The 15,919-nt window shown below is 47.8% G+C and overlaps 1 protein-coding gene across 1 annotated transcript in view; it reads right to left on the bottom strand.

Moving 5' to 3' along the window:
• Positions 1-15,919, bottom strand: part of LOC144504862 (uncharacterized) — a 107,462-nt gene that overhangs the window by 78,521 nt on the left and 13,022 nt on the right. The window contains exons 9-13 of the mRNA XM_078230621.1: positions 13,627-13,765; positions 10,519-10,637; positions 8,463-8,612; positions 6,176-6,346; positions 2,477-2,656 (exon numbers count right to left, since the gene is read on the bottom strand). Of these exons, the coding sequence (XP_078086747.1) occupies positions 2,477-2,656; positions 6,176-6,346; positions 8,463-8,612; positions 10,519-10,637; positions 13,627-13,765 (759 nt within the window). The remainder of the gene's footprint in view (positions 1-2,476; positions 2,657-6,175; positions 6,347-8,462; positions 8,613-10,518; positions 10,638-13,626; positions 13,766-15,919) is intronic.

Raw genomic sequence — 15,919 nt, 5'->3', positions numbered from 1 at the left:
AGAAGGAGGCCATTCAGCCCATCGAGTCTGCACCGACCACAATCCCACCCAGGCCCTATCCCCATAACCTCATGTATTTACCCTTGCTAGTCTCCCTGACACTAAGGGGCAATTTAGCATGACCAATCCACCTAACCCACACATCTTTGGACTGTGGGAGGAAACCGGAGCACCCGGAGGAAATTCACACAGACACAGGGAGAACGTGCAGACTCCACACAGACAGTGACCCAAACCGGGAATCGAACCCGGGTCCCTGGCGCTGTGAGGCAGCAGTGCTAACCACTGTGCCACCGTGCCTCCCCAGTTAGTGTGAAGGATATCATGGAGCCATTTGATCACTGTCAGTTACCTGTTTAATCTTGAACTGCTGATAGTCTGAGCGTATATTAAATACAACACAATATCTAAATGCATTAAAGGCGTGAAAGTTATACCAAAACAACAGGATTCCCCGGATATGGCTGGAATTTCAGCAGCAGTTCCATTATTTAGCTGAGTGTAAAACTCCCCCGTTCTGTTTCTCACCTCTTTTGAAACAATGGCTGTGATTTTTACCGCCCATCGCTGGGCGGAGCGAGCCAGTAAAATGGCGGGAGCGCCGAGAGAGCAGGATCGCACCGAATTTCCCAGCTCCCGCGATCTTCCCAGCGAAGGATTTCTGGCACAGTTCGCCTCTCGCCCATTTCTGGGAGAAGCTGAGTAATTCATTTAAACTTATTTAAATGCTTATTTACATCTGTTTAGCGAGCCCAGCGCTCTACTGTTCGGGCTTACTTGCCTTTATGGCCTCTCCAGGGAGAGGTTCTCACCGGTAAGGAAAACACCTGCTCCCATGAACGGGGAACAGTCGCGCTGGCTTCGCCGGTAGAACCGGAGGACAGTGAGACCCCTGGGGAGGTTGAGGGCATGGGAGGGTGACCCTAGGGAATGCCAGCCTGGCACCTTGGCAATGCCCACCGGGCAGTGCTAGGGGCCGAGGCCTGAAGGGGGCGGAGCCAGAAGGGGGGCTGTGAGGGGCAGGGCTTTGAGGGAGCATGGCCTATGGAGGCGGGGCCAAGCTGGGCAGCCCAATCGGGCAGGGGGGGCCCACTGTGCACTCTGCCGGAGATCGGGAGCCTACACATGCGCAATAGCTCCCTCTGCCACCTGATCAGGCTGGATGTCAAGTTTAGACCTGCCCACTGCCTCTAGTAGCTAGAAACAGTCTAGTCCATTTTTTTCATACACTAATTGCTTAAGATCGGGAGTAAAAATTCACTCAAAAGACGGATCTGCAACTCTCCCATTTTCACGCTAGCTGGACACAGGACTGAGCTGATCGCCACTGGGAGTATCTTTGACTGAAGTCAGTTCTCATCTTGAATTGGTTCCCTCTTGAGAAACACTTTACATTCTGTGTTGTCCATGGAGAGAATCACGCAGGTTAATGTGTGAGTGTGTGAGCGCGTGTGTGTGTGTGTGTGTGAACGACTGAGTGAATGAGTGTGTGTGAGTGTGTGTGTGAGCATCTGAGTGAGTTTAAACATGAATGTGTGTGTGTCAGTATGATTGTGTGTGTAAGCAAGTGTGATGTTTGAGTGTGTGTACATGTACATGTGTGTGTGCTTGTGTGTATGCACATGTTTGTGTATGTTTGCATTTGTATGAAACTGTGCATGTGTACATACGTTTGTGAATGTGTGCACGTGTGTGTGTCTGCACATGTGTACATGCATTTGTGAGTATGTGCGTGCATGTATGCATGTGTGCATGCACATGTGTATATATGTATGTGTGCGTGCACATGTGTTTATATATGTATGTGTGCGTGCACATGTGTTTATATATGTATGTGTGCATAAGCATGTGTGCGTGCACATGTGTATATATGTATGTGTGCGTGCACATGTGTTTATATATGTATGTGTGCGTGCACATGTGTATATATGTATGTGTGCGTGCACATGTGTTTATATATGTATGTGTGCGTGCACATGTGTTTATATGTGTGAGTGTGTTACATGTGTATATATGTGTGAGTGTGTTACATGTGTATATATGTGTGAGTGTGTTACATGTGTATATATGTGTGAGTGTGTTACATGTGTCTATATGTGTGTGTGTGTTACATGTGTATATATGTGTGAGTGTGTTACATGTGTATATATGTGTGAGTGTGTTACATGTGTATATATGTGTGTGTGTGTTACATGTGTATATATGTGTGTGGTGCACATGTGTGCTACACCCCTACAATCACATTTTAGTTTGTCACACTCAGGCTGGGATTTTCCAGTCCCGCCCACCATAGAGCTGGACATTCCCACTTCCCATGAAGTTGTTGGTCAAATGATTCCCGCTGCAGGCGGGACTGGAGAATCCTGGCCTCGGTGCCGTTCAGACTCGGACTGATTCACTCGACACTGTGATGGGGAAATTCTCTGTGAGAATGGGGGGAGGGAGATTGAGGGACTGGGACCTCAAAGTTACTCACCACTCCAGCATAGTGCAAGATCTCAAAGTGCGATTCATATTTTCTCTTCTTGTCAGGCTTCGATTTTGCAAAGTTTAGTGACTTTCCCAGGAGATTGTCGAGAAGTTTTGCATTGAAGGTTGTGTCTGTGCTCTTGGGGAACATGCATTCCTCCTCCAGGATCGACAGGATTCCCAATGGCTGCAACAGTGAACCAGGAAAGGAAGCAAAGTAATAGATAGTCACCATGTACTGCTAGTGTCTGGATGCTGGGAGGGAGGAGAGAGGTGAGGAGAACAACCTCTGTGTTGGATAACAGTCATGATGTGGAGATGCCGGCGTTGGACTGGGGTAAGCACAGTAAGAAGTCTCACAACACCAGGTTAAAGTCCAACAGGTTTATTTGATAGCTTATGGTATTTGCTACCAAATAAACCTGTTGGACTTTAACCTGGTGTTGTGAGACTTCTCACTTGGATAACAGTGCCAAGCAGTCTCCAGCAGAGGGCAGTGTCTGGGACCTACAACATGTCTGAAGATGGAAAGCAGAGTCCAGGAGCCAGATAGTGCATGGCATCGAGCAGTGTGCAGGAGCCAGGCAGTACATGGCAATGGGCAGTGCCCAGGGATGGGCAGTGTGCAGGAGCCAGGCAGTACATGGCAATGGGCAGTGCCCAGGGATGGGCAGTGTGCAGGAGCCAGGCAGTGCATGGCATTGGGCAGTGACCGGGTGCCAGGCAGTCTCTGGCAATGGGCAACCTCTACCAGCTGGAAGGACAAGGGCAGAAGACATATGGAGTTCCCCTCAAAGCCACTCACCATCCTGATTGCCGGGAACTCCCTCCCTAACAGCACTGTGGTTGTTAGGGAGAGGGTTCCAGGAATTTGACCCAGAGATAAGTGAAGGAACCTCATGCTAACCTTCTGTGCTGTGTGTACGCACAGATCCCTCTGTACCCAGCATTCTGCAGTCTCTCCATTTAAACAACACTCTGCATTTCTATTCTTCCGACTGACACGGCTAACCTCACATTTACACACAAGTTGCCAAATTTTTGTCCACTGACTGAACCTATCTCTGTCCCTTGGTAGACTCTTTGGGCCTGATTTTACCATCAAGTTGCACCCGTTTTCGGGTGTGAAAACTTGGTAAAGTTGGGCGTGAGGTAAATAGTGTGATCCATGCCCACCTCTGTGCTGGTTCCCCCTTTACCAAGGCCCGAAAATGGCCATGATCGAGACCGCGCCCGAAACGGGTGCGATGACCATTTGCACGCCCAACCTTACCGGCACTTCCCCCTTTACCACCGTGTTTGCCCATCCAGAATCGGCGCGAAACAGACGTGATCCACAAAAGTCCGATTCGGGCGCTCCAGCTAGTGAGGAGATAAGTGCTGAGCGTCCGATGGCTCTCTGCTTGAGATTGGTGGGGGGGAGGGGAAAGGGTCGGCTGCCACTCTGCCTGTGATTAGTGAGTGGGAGGGGGGGGGAGCCCGCGATCAGTCTGATTGGCAGAGGGGGTGGGGGGATAAAGGGGTCAGCAATGTTGTGGGGGTGGGGCAATGTCTGTGGGAGGTCACGGGGAGGCATTATCCGGCCCAGGAGTGATGTGGCAAGGGAGCTGCATTCTATCATTTTTTTCTGCCCATGCGCAGTTGTAGGCGCCGATCGGAGCTGCAGGATTTCAGGTGCGCTAAGCCCCGCCCACAGGCTTGTGCAGCGCGATTCGGAATCGCTGATATTTTTTCAGGCAGAGTGCGTATGGGGGCGCCTGAGAACGGGTCTAAAAGTCGGATCTGAAACACTCCCAGTTTCAAGTCCGCCCAGCACTTAGAATCAAAATGGTAAAATAGGGCCTTATGAGCCCCCCTCACAACTTACTTTGCTACCTATCTTTGTACCATCAACAAATTTAGGAAACATGCATTCAGTCCCTTCATCCAAGACATTGAATATAAGTGATAAAATCCCAGCTCCGATCACTGCAGCCTCACTCCTTCCAGGAGGAACTTCCGTGTAGAATTGTGGATTTTGCATTGCCTTTCAACACTTGGCTTATTTGTTGGAAGAATGTTGGCGAAGTTTAACCAATGGCAGAATTTGTTGTCTTTTATTCATTCGTGGGACATGGGCATCGCTGGCTGGGCCAGCATTTATTGCCCATCTCTAGTTGCCTGAGGGCAGTTGAGAGTCAACCACATTGCGGTGGCTCTGGAGTCACATGTAGGCCAGACCAGGTAAGGACGGCGGATTTCCTTCCCTAAAGGACATTAGTGAAACAGATGGGTTTTTCCGACAATCGCCAATGGTTTCATGGTCATCGGCAGATTCTTAAATCCAGATTATTTGATTGAATTCAAATTTGATCTGCTGTAATGGGATTCGAACCCAGGTCCCCAGAGCATTACCCTGGGTCTCTGGATAAGCACAGTAAGAAGTCCAACAGGTGGACTTTAACCTGGTGTTGTGAGACTTCTTACTGTGTTTACCCCAGTCCAACGCCGGCATCTCCACATCTCTGGATAAGAACATAAGAACACAAGAACATAAGAACTAGGAGCAAGAGTAGGCCATCTGGCCCCTCGAGCCTGCTCCGCCATTCAATAAGATCATGGCTGATCTTTTCATGGACTCAGCTCCTTTCCCACCCGCTCACCATAACCCTTAATTCCTTTACTGTTCAAAAATTTATCTATCCTTGCCTTAAAAACAGTCAATGAGGTAGCCTCAACTGCTTCACTGGGCAGGGAATTCCACAGATTCACAACCCTTTGTGTGAAGAAGTTCCTCCTCAACTCAGTCCTAAGTCAGCTTCCCCTTATTTTGAGGCCATGCCCCCTAGTTCTAGTTTCACCCGCCAGTGGAAACAACTTCCCTGCTTCTATCTTATCTATTCCCTTCATAATCTTATATGTTTCTATAAGATCCCCCCCTCATTCTTCTGAATTCCAATGAGTATAGTCCCAGTCTATTCAGCCTCTCCTCATAAGTCAACCCTCTCAACTCCGGAATCAACCTAGTGAATCTCCTCTGCACCCCCTCCAGTGCCAGTATATCCTTTCTCAAGTAAGGAGACCAAAACTGTACACAGTACTCCAGGTGTGGCCTCACCAGCACCTTATACAGCTGCAACATAACCTCGCTGTTTTTAAACTCCATCCCTCTAGCAATAAAGGACAAAATTCCATTTGCTTCTTAATTACCTGCTGCACCTGCAAACCAACTCCTTGAGATTCCTGCACAAGGACACCCAGGTCCCTCTGCACAGCAGCATGCTGCAATTTTTTACCATTTAAGTAATAGTCCATTTTGCTGTTATTCCTACCAAAATGGATGACCTCACATTTACCAACATTGTTCTCCATCTGCCAGATACAGATCACAGGGAATCACAGGGCCAATAACCAGGCCACTGCAAATCCCAATGCAAGAGATAGGAACGGGAGATCCGGATGCGCTTTCCTCTGAATTATTGACTTCCATGACTTCCCACGTGAAACGTTTAAATCTGCACTGTTGTTATATTTTTCTGTATTCAATGGAAGGAAATAAACAATGGTTTAAACTTCTTCAGAATTATTCTTACTCCATCCAGATCTTGCAGACTGATTTTTTACTCCAATGTCAATCTAATTATTGTCCAATTGCAGCATTGATACAACTCTAGGGACCATCTCCAAATTGCCACATGACATTACACAGCACCCAGGGCCAACAGACCTTCTCAATGAGATCGATGCAGCCCTGCAAATCCAGGCCAAAGTCAACAAAGGTCCACTCGAGACCCTGCATCTTGTACTCTTCCTGCTCCAAGACGAACATGTGATGATTGAAGAATTGTTGCAGTTTCTCATTGGTGAAGTTTATGCACAGCTGCTCGAAGCTGTTGAGCTGGAAGAAGAGAATACATCACCGTCAGATCTTATTTTGTGTCATAGCTTTTACAGGGCACCTTATCAAATGTCTTTTGGAAATCCAAATACATGACTTCTACTGGTTCCTCTTTATCTACCCTGCTTAATGCACCCTCAAAGAACTCTAACAAATTTGTCAAACTCTACTTGCTTCTATGCCAAGAATAGAAAGGATTGTATGTTTGTGGGATGTGACTTGGCTTGGAACATTGTGGGAGGGATTTTACAGCCTTGCTCGGGCGAGACCAGAAATTCCCACCCGAGGCCAATGGAGATTTCCATCGTTGGAGCCTCGCCTGCACCGATTCCATGGCGGGTGAGGTGGGAGAGTTCTGGCCTATAAGACCATAAGACCATAAGACCATAAGACATAGGAGCGGAAGTAAGGCCATTCGGCCCATCGAGTCCACTCCACCATTCAATCATGGTTGATTTCAACTCCATTTACCCGCTCTCTCCCCATAGCCCTTAATTCCTCGAGAAATCAAGAATTTATCAATTTCTGTCTTGAAGACGCTCAACGTCTCGGCCTCCACAGCCCTCTGTGGCAATGAATTCCACAGACCCACCACTCTCTGGCTGAAGAAATTTCTCCTCATCTCTGTTCTAAAGTGACTCCCTTTTATTCTAAGGCTGTGCCCCCGCGTCCTAGTCTCCCCTGTTAATGGAAACAACTTCCCTACGTCCATCCTATCTAAGCCGTTCATTATCTTGTAAGTTTCTATCAGATCTCCCCTCAACCTCCTAAACTCCAATGAATATAATCCCACGATCCTCAGACGTTCATCGTATGTCAGGCCTACCATTCCTGGGATCATCCGTGTGAATCTCCGCTGGACCCGCTCCAGTGCCAGTATGTCCTTCCTGAGGTGTGGGGCCCAAAATTGCTCACAGTACTCCAAATGGGGCCTAACCAGTGCTTTATAAAGCCTCAGAAGTACATCCCTGCTTTTGTATTCCAAGCCTCTTGAGATAAATGACAACATTACATTTGCTTTCTTAATTACGGACTCAACCTGCAAGTTTACCTTTAGAGAATCCTGGACTAGGACTCCCAAGTCCCTTTGCACTTTAGCATTATGAATTTTGTCACCGTTTAGAAAATAGTCCATGCCTCTATTCTTTTTTCCAAAGTGTACGACCTCGCACTTGCCCACGTTGAATTTCATCAGCCACTTCTTGGACCACTCTCCTAAACTGTCTAAATCTTTCTGCAGCCTCCCCACCTCCTCAATACTACCTGCCCCTCCACCTATCTTTGTATCATCGGCAAACTTGGCCAGAATGCTCCCAGTCCCGTCATCTAGATCGTTAATATATAAAGAGAACAGCTGTGGCCCCAACACTGAACCCTGCGGGACACCACTTGTCACCGGTTGCCATTCTGAGAAAGAACCTTTTATCCCAACTCTCTGCCTTCTGTCTGACAGCCAATCGTCAATCCATGTTAGTACCTTGCCTCGAATACCATGGGCCCTTATTTTACTCAGCAGTCTCCCGTGAGGCACCTTGTCAAAGGCCTTTTGGAAGTCAAGATAGATAACATCCATTGGCTCTCCTTGGTCTAACCTATTTGTTATCTCTTCAAAGATAGTTAGCTGTTAAGGTTTATACTGTATCATGTTTAAAAATTGTAATTGGTAGAAGTTATACTAAGTTTTTATTTATATTTTAACTCTGTTCTTAAATATACTTTGTTTGGTAAAAGCTCCCTAGTGGGTCACTTGAATCATACCTGGAGTGAAACACATTATGCTCATCTTCATGCCAAAATTTAAAGTGAAAAACCTATGGTCCAGGCTGACTTTGTAAAACACCTTCGAGTTTCTGGACGTGGGTTTTAACACTATCTAGAATCCTGAATCCAGCCATCAGATCACCTCTCAAATCTTCCACCAGTGAGAACATGGCCAACAGAGGAAAGATGCAGATTCACAGACTGTTCATCCAGAGGGATAAAGTGGGAACACTTTTCCTGATCAACATTTGGGAACTTTCTCTGATTGTCACCTTCCCTGTGACACAAACTTCACCCAGTCAGGGGAAAGGAGAGAGAACCAACATTGACACCACAATAACAGCACGAGACTGACCTGAAAAATCTCAAAACCTGCAATGTCCAACAGTCCGATGAAGAGCTTGCTTAGCAGCTTGGTCTCCAGAGTCCTGTTTATCCGAATCACCAGCCATTTGAACATCCGTTCATACGTGGCTTTCGCCAAAGCTCCGACAGCATAAAGGACCTAGCGGAGGTTAGAAAGAAATCCCAGTCTTTAAAAGGGATACGGGATGAAAATCAACTTAGCAACAGGAAACAGACTGTGTCGACCAATGAGAAGGCCTCCACCTCAAGGTAAGGACCAATGGGAGAAAATATGATAATTATATATTGTAAACTGAACACTGGATGGCCAGTTGGTGAAACCAAACCAAGATATAGAGTGTTTTTATATTGAGAGAGCCGATTGATTTGTTCAGATTCACATCTCTCCCCACACAACCAGCTAGCCCCTATTTATATGTGCTCAAAGGCATTAATACCATCACTTGTTTCTCTGAACCCCAACAATGGCCCATACACTCTTGGTTCCCCGTGTCGCATTTGGGGATTACCCAAATGAAATCCCTCTCGGAGGTTCCCATGTAAGGGTTTACCCGGCAATTGCGCAGAGGTGCTAACTTCCTCTGGACAATTGCACTGGGCTGGGACCATCTAACAGTAGCAGATTAAATCGCCAACTTCAGATGGTTCTGCCAGTTTTACCCTGATAGTTACTCTGAAACATGGAAAACAGAAACAGGAGGAGGCCATTCAGCCCTTCAAGCCTGCTCCGCCATTCATTTTGATCATGGCTGATCATCGATATTCAATATCCTGATCCCCCCCTTCCCCCCATATCCCTTGATCCCTTTAGCCCCAAGAGCTAGATCTCATTTCTTCTTGAAATCACACAACGTTTTGGCCACAGCTACTTTCTGTGGGAGTGAATTCCAGAGAGAGTTGAAGGAAAAAAAGTCACTTCTAACTCCAGAGTAATTATCTACCCCCCCCCTCCCTCCACCCCAGGGGACCCACCCCACCCTATCCCAACGCTCCCCCTCCCCTGCACTCTGAACTCTCCACTCCAATCCCCCCTTCCGCCCCCCCCCCGCTCACCCCACCTCGATGTTCCCCCCCTCTGTCCCATCACCCCCTCCGCTTTGGCTCATCCCCCCTCTGCTCCACCCCACCCCCCTCCACTCCAACCCCCCCTTCGGCCCTGACACCGCCCCTCAACCCCAATGACCCCCCCCCTCTCCGCCCCGACCCCCCTGTTGCTGTTGTAGTGTTAACGGTTTCTGTGCTGGTTTGTGTTTCCGTGCTCCGGGGGCTGTTGAGGTTGGGTGAGCACCCACTGGGAGAGACGGTGGAGTAATGGTAATGTCACTCGGCACAAACTCTGGGAGTTTGGGTTCAGATCTCACCATGGCCAGCTGGTTAAATTCAACTCATGAAAGAGAATCTGGAATTAAAAGCTAGTCTCAGTGACGGTGACCATGGAATCCATCTACTGTAGGGAAGGAAATCTGCCGTCCTTACCTGTCTGGCCTACAGATCCATAGTAAGCTTTCCCAGGGTAGAAACATCGATTACTAGGGACATGCGTTTAAGGTAAAAGGAGGAAAGTTTAAAGGAGCTGTGAGAAGCAGGTTGTTTTTACACAGAGGGTGCGGTAAGTGCCTGGAATGCGCTGCCAGAGGAGGTGGTAGAATCAGATACAATAGCAACGTTTAAGAGGCATCTTGACAGATACATGAATAAAGGGAAAAGGACCGCGTAGAGGCAAAATGAGAAAGGTGCCAGATGGCGGCACAGGCTTGGTGGATCAAAGGGCCTGTTCCTGTGCTGTTCTTTGTTCTTTGTTCTAATGTGGTTGACTCTTAACTGCTCTCTGAAAGGCCGAGCAAGCCAGTCAGATCAAGGGCAATTAGGAATGGGCAGCAAATGCTGGTCTTGCCACATCCCCTGAATAGGTCAATATATCTGTGAGCATGTGGCCATGTTATGTGTGGCCAGTGGTGTTACAGTGAGTCTGTAGTTGCTATTCCTGCAGTCTGCCTCATTTGGCCGCAATGTAAGCAGCAGAGTGGGGTTACCCCCGCACGTACCTGACCAACACTCTGATCCTTGGTCACACACTCATTGCCGATCTTCACCTGGGGGTGCAGCAAGCTGGTGATGAGATCCGTGGAGCGGACTCCCAGTAGGTAGGCGGCTTTATCCGCACCTTTTGCAAAAAGTGGGGTGACGGTGAATATTTCTGCAAGATTTCTGGAGAATACTAATTATCTCAACAAATAAGGAAGCTTATTTAAAAATCAGTTTCATTGTAGCTTTATCCCTGATCCCAGAAATATAGGGCGTGCATCAGTTGTGACAAGCAGCTGGGTCACCCATGGAGAACCCTCTCTACACCACTCAACCTGTCTTGTTTAATTCATTCATGGGATCTGGGCGTCGCTGGCTACACCAGCATTTATTGCCCATCCCTCGCTGCCATTGAGAAGGTGGTGGTGAGCTGCCTTCCTGAATCGCTGCAGTCCTTGTGGTGTAGGTACACCCGCAGTGCTGTTAGGGAGGGAGTTCCAGGATTTTGACCCAGCGACAGTAAAGGAACGGCCAATATATTTCCAACTCAGGATGATGAGCGTTCCCAGGTATCTGCTGCTCTTGTCCTTCTAGATGGTAGTGGTCATGACTATTGCAGAGGCCTTGCTGAGTTTCTGCAGATGGTACACACTGCTGCTACTGTGCGTCTGGGGTAGAGGGAGTGAATGTTTGTGGACAGGGTGCCAATCATATGGCACCTTTGTCCTGGGTGGTGTCCACCTTCTTGAGTGTTGTTGGGGTTGCACCCATCCAGGCAAGTGAGGAGTATTCCATCACACTCCTGACTTGTGCCTTCTGGGTGGTGGACAGACGCTGACCTAGTGGTTTTATCACTAGACTATTAATCCAGAAACTCAGCAAATATTCTGGGGACCCGGGTTCGAATATGTTAAGTAAGTTTATTTATTAGTCACAAGTGGGCTTACATTAACACTGCAGTGAAGTTACTGTGAAAATCCCCTAGCAGATGGTGGAATTTGAATTCAATAAAAAAATCTGGAATTAAGAATCTACTGATGACCATGAAACCATTGTTGATTGTCAAAAAAGCCCATCTGATTAACTAATGTTCTTTAGGGAAGGAAATCTGCCATCCTTACTTGGTCTGGTCTACATGTGACTCCAGAGCCACAGCAATGTGGTTGCCTCTCAACTGCCCTCGGGCAACTAGGAATGGGCAATAAATACTGGAGAATGAATTTAAAAAAGGCTTTGGGGAGTCAGGAGGTGAGTTACTCGCCGCAGGATTCCTAGCATTTAGAATCATAGAATCATAGAAACCCTACAGTGCAGAAAGAGGCCATTCAGCCCATCGAGTCTGCACCGACCACAATCCCACTCAGGCCCTACCCCCATATCCCTACATATTTACCCGCTAATCCCTCTAACCTACGCATCTCAGGACACTAAGGGGCAATTTTAGCATGGCCAATCAACCTAACCCGCACATCTTTGGACTGTGGGAGGAAACCGGAGCTCCCGGAGGAAACCCATGCAGACACGAGGAGAATGTGCAAACTCCACACAGACAGTGACCCAAGCCGGGAATCAAACCCAGGTCCCTGGAGCTGTGAAGCAGCAGTGCTAACCACTGTGCCACCGTGCCGCTCTGCTCTTTCAGCCACAGCATTTAAATGGCTAGTCCAATTCAGTTTCTGGATAATGGTAACCCCCAGGATATTGATAGTGGGGGATTCAGCAATGGAAATACCATTACATGTCAAGGGACGATGTTTAGATCCTCTCTTGTTGGAGATGTTATTGCCTGGCATTTGTGTGACATGAATGTTATTTGCCACTTGTCAGCTCAAGCCTGGATATTATCCAGGTCTTGCTGCATTTGACCATGGGCTGCTTCAGTATCTGAGGAGTTGCGAATGGTGCTGAACATTGTGGAATCATCGGCGAACATCCCCACTTCTGACCTTATGATGGAGGGAAGGTCATTGATGAAGCAGCTGAAGATTGTTGGGCCTGGGACATTACCCTGAGGAACTCCTGCAGAGATGTCCTGGAGCTGAGATAACTGACCCTCCACAACCACAACCATCTTCCAGTGTACCAGGTATGACTCTAACCAGCAGCATAGCCTCCTGCAGCAGAAGATGATGGAGACTATCCTCAATGTGAAGACAGGACCTCATCATTCCAAAGACTGTGAGGTGGTCACTCCCACTGTTACTGTCATGGCGGGCAGGCAGGTGAGGCTGAGGTCAAGTATGTTTTTCCCTCTTGGTGGTTCCCACACCAGCTGCCTCAGTCCAGCAGCGATGTCCTTTAGGACGTGGCCAGCTGGATCAGTGATGCTACTCAGCCACTCTTGGTGATGAAGTCTCCCACCCAGAGTACATTTTGCATCCTTGCCACCCTCAGTGCTTCCTCCATGTGGTGAAGGAGTACAAGTTCATCAGCTGAGACGGGGGGGTCGAGGTAGATGGTAACCAGCAGGAGGTTTTTTTTGCCCATGTGTCACCTGATGTGGGAGCCAATGTTGAGGACTATTAGGGCAACTCCCTCCTGACTGTGCACCACTGTGCCACCCGCCACCTCTGCTGGGTCTCTCCTGCCGGTGGGACAAGATGTACCCAGGGATGGTGATGGTGATGGTGGAGTCTGGGACATTGTAAGGTATGCGTCCGTCAGTATGACGATGTCAGGCTGTTGCTTGACTAGTCTGTGAGACAACTCTCCCAATTTTGGCACAAACCTCCAGATGTTCATGAATAAGACATCGAAGGGTCGAGAGGGTGGTATTTGCCGTTTTGGTTTCCTAGGTCAATGCTGAGTGGCCCATTCAGCTTCATTCCTTTCAGACCTTTTCGTGGATTGATAAAACTGAACAGCTGGGTAGGCCATTTCAGAGTGAACCACATCGCTGTGGGTCTGGAGTCAATGGGTGAGGCGGTGGCCTAGTGGGATTATCACTAGACTATTAATCCAGAAACTCAGCTAATGTTCTGGGGACCTGGGTTTGAATCCTGCAGACAGTGGAATGTGTATTAGCCAGATAAACAGGGGAGTGGTTGAGAAACAGCTGCCCCCCTTCCCCCGCCACCCCTCCGCATTGTGCCCGTGTGCTGGGTGTTGAGGACATTTCATTCACTCACTTTCAGTTCCGTCTATTTCAGCTTGCTCCTCCCGCACCTTCTGCTTGAATTTCATGTTCCCGAAATGCATGATCACCCCCACCATTTTGTAACAGTTGTATTTCTCTTCCGTAGCAAAGCCCAGGATGTCCATGGCGTGCTAACAAAACAGAAGAATTTTAATTCAGCCATGGGCTTGGATTTTCCCATTCTCCTTTGTGTTGTGTGTTTCTCAAACTGGGTTCTCGAGGGGCCCAAAGAGACTTCCCGGATGCAGAGTGGAATGAGGATGAATGGCAGCCAGGGACTGGGACATAGTCCGGCCTACACCGCGCAGACTGGCCTGCTGCCTCTCAGAGGGCAGCACACTCAAATTTAAGAACTACATACAATTCAAATTTAAAGAAAACATCCAAATAAAAATGTCCCCAGGTATTCTGAGTACCCTGTACGATTATAATTTAAATAGGGTGCCCATGAATGCTAATCCATTTGAAAAAAGGTCATTGAAACACAAAGATTTGACATCCACTGAGCAAATTTATATTTTATTGAGGCCTCATCAACTTACACTCATTATTTAAACCCTTTGGCTGCACCCAAGCAGCCCACCACTGCTCCAGAGGGGTACCTTTGGCCCTTATTACTTAAAGTCTGCTCCCTCCAGTCCTCCCTCTAACTAAGTGCTTGTTTCTCTGCTCCTTCCCTCTCCCTCCTGTATCCTTCTCTCTGCGACACTTCTCACTTGAGTGAAACTGACTCACTCACACTGATCCTTTGACTGATCTGGTGACCGATCAAATCACTCCGAGAGAGTCCCACCTTGTGGAATTAATTTAACAAGATCCACAAGGTGGAGCTGATAGAGTATGAGCTCCTTGATTGAGGCAATTAATGCTTAAGTGCGGAGGTGTATAATGTGGAGTGTCCAGGTTACTGGCACTCAGGGTGTTTACTCTGTACTGGGATATACCTGTCTGAGTTTTACTAATTATTGCCAATAAATCTTGATTTGGTGAAGGGACACCGGCCTCATGGGAATTTCTTTCACCATTGTTGCTAGACAGGAACCAGTGTAAGAAGCATTGGAACAACCTGTACTTCAGGATGGGCAGCACGGCGGCACAGTGGGTTAGCACTGCTGCCTCACAGCGCCAGGGACCCGGGTTCAATTCCCGGCTTGGGTCACTGTGGAGTCTGTACGTTCTCTCCGTGTCTGTGTGGGTTTCCTCGGGGTGTTCTGGTTTCCTCCCACGGTCCAAAGATGTGCTGGTTGGGTGGATGGGTCATGCTAAATTGCCCCTTAGTGTCAGGGGGATTAGCAGGGTAAATGCATGGGGTCACGGGGATAGGGCTGGGTGGGACTGTGGTCAGTACAGACTCGATGGGCCGAATGGCCTCCTTCTGCACTGTAGGGATTCTATGATTCAAATATTACAATCACCACAGCCTGGCAACTCACAGAGCACACAGAAAGAATGGATTTGGTGACTGCCATCCTCTTGGGGTAAAGAAAGCTTCACCACAGTGACGTCTTCTTTATAATGGCTTTAATTACATAACACCATAAACTTCTAACAAATAACTTGTTGCATTCCTTGTCACTTGCTTGCACAGGTATGCAGGTCACATAATAAAGTTATAAAGATTTAACCAAAACAAAAATTAGTGCATGTGACAAGTAGGGTTAACAGGATTTAAACATCATAGAATTATCTAAACTCAGAATCTGCCTTTCCTTACACTCTGAATCAAACACCAACAATTACATTTCACTAATGTCCTTTAGGGAAGGAAGTCTGCTGTCCTTACCCGGTCTGGCCTACATGTGACTCCACACCCACAGCAATGTGGTTGACTCTCAACAGCCTCTGAAATGGCAGAGCGAGACACTCACTTCAAGGGTGACGAGGGATGGGCAATAAGTGCTGGCCCGGCCAGTGACACCCTCATCCCATGAATGAATAAAAAAACCATGCTTTTTGGATATAATCTTTCAATAGTTAATGAAATTCATTTCTTTAGCAATATCTTAACCAGCTGTATTTCTATTTTGCACTAAGATTTTTAGCCTTGTTGGTGTGAGAGGCAATCTTTCCTCTTGAAATCTGGATGCACATTAATCACACTTTATGTCATTGACAGGATGGGAGAAGCTTCACAGTTATTGACCTTCTCCAATCGCCCTCAGAAGATATTGTGGGCAACGTGAGGGCACTAAAAGTCAATGAGATTGTGTGGAGGTTCCCCTCACTGTTCCTCAAGACTACTAAGAACACAAGAACTAGGAGCAGGAGTAGGCCATCTGGCCCCT

This window comes from Mustelus asterias, chromosome 2 (assembly GCF_964213995.1).
Source record: "Mustelus asterias chromosome 2, sMusAst1.hap1.1, whole genome shotgun sequence".
Lineage (NCBI taxonomy): Eukaryota > Metazoa > Chordata > Chondrichthyes > Carcharhiniformes > Triakidae > Mustelus > Mustelus asterias.
Note: the sequence above shows the minus strand (reverse complement) of the source record. Positions and strands in the feature narration are given on the sequence as shown.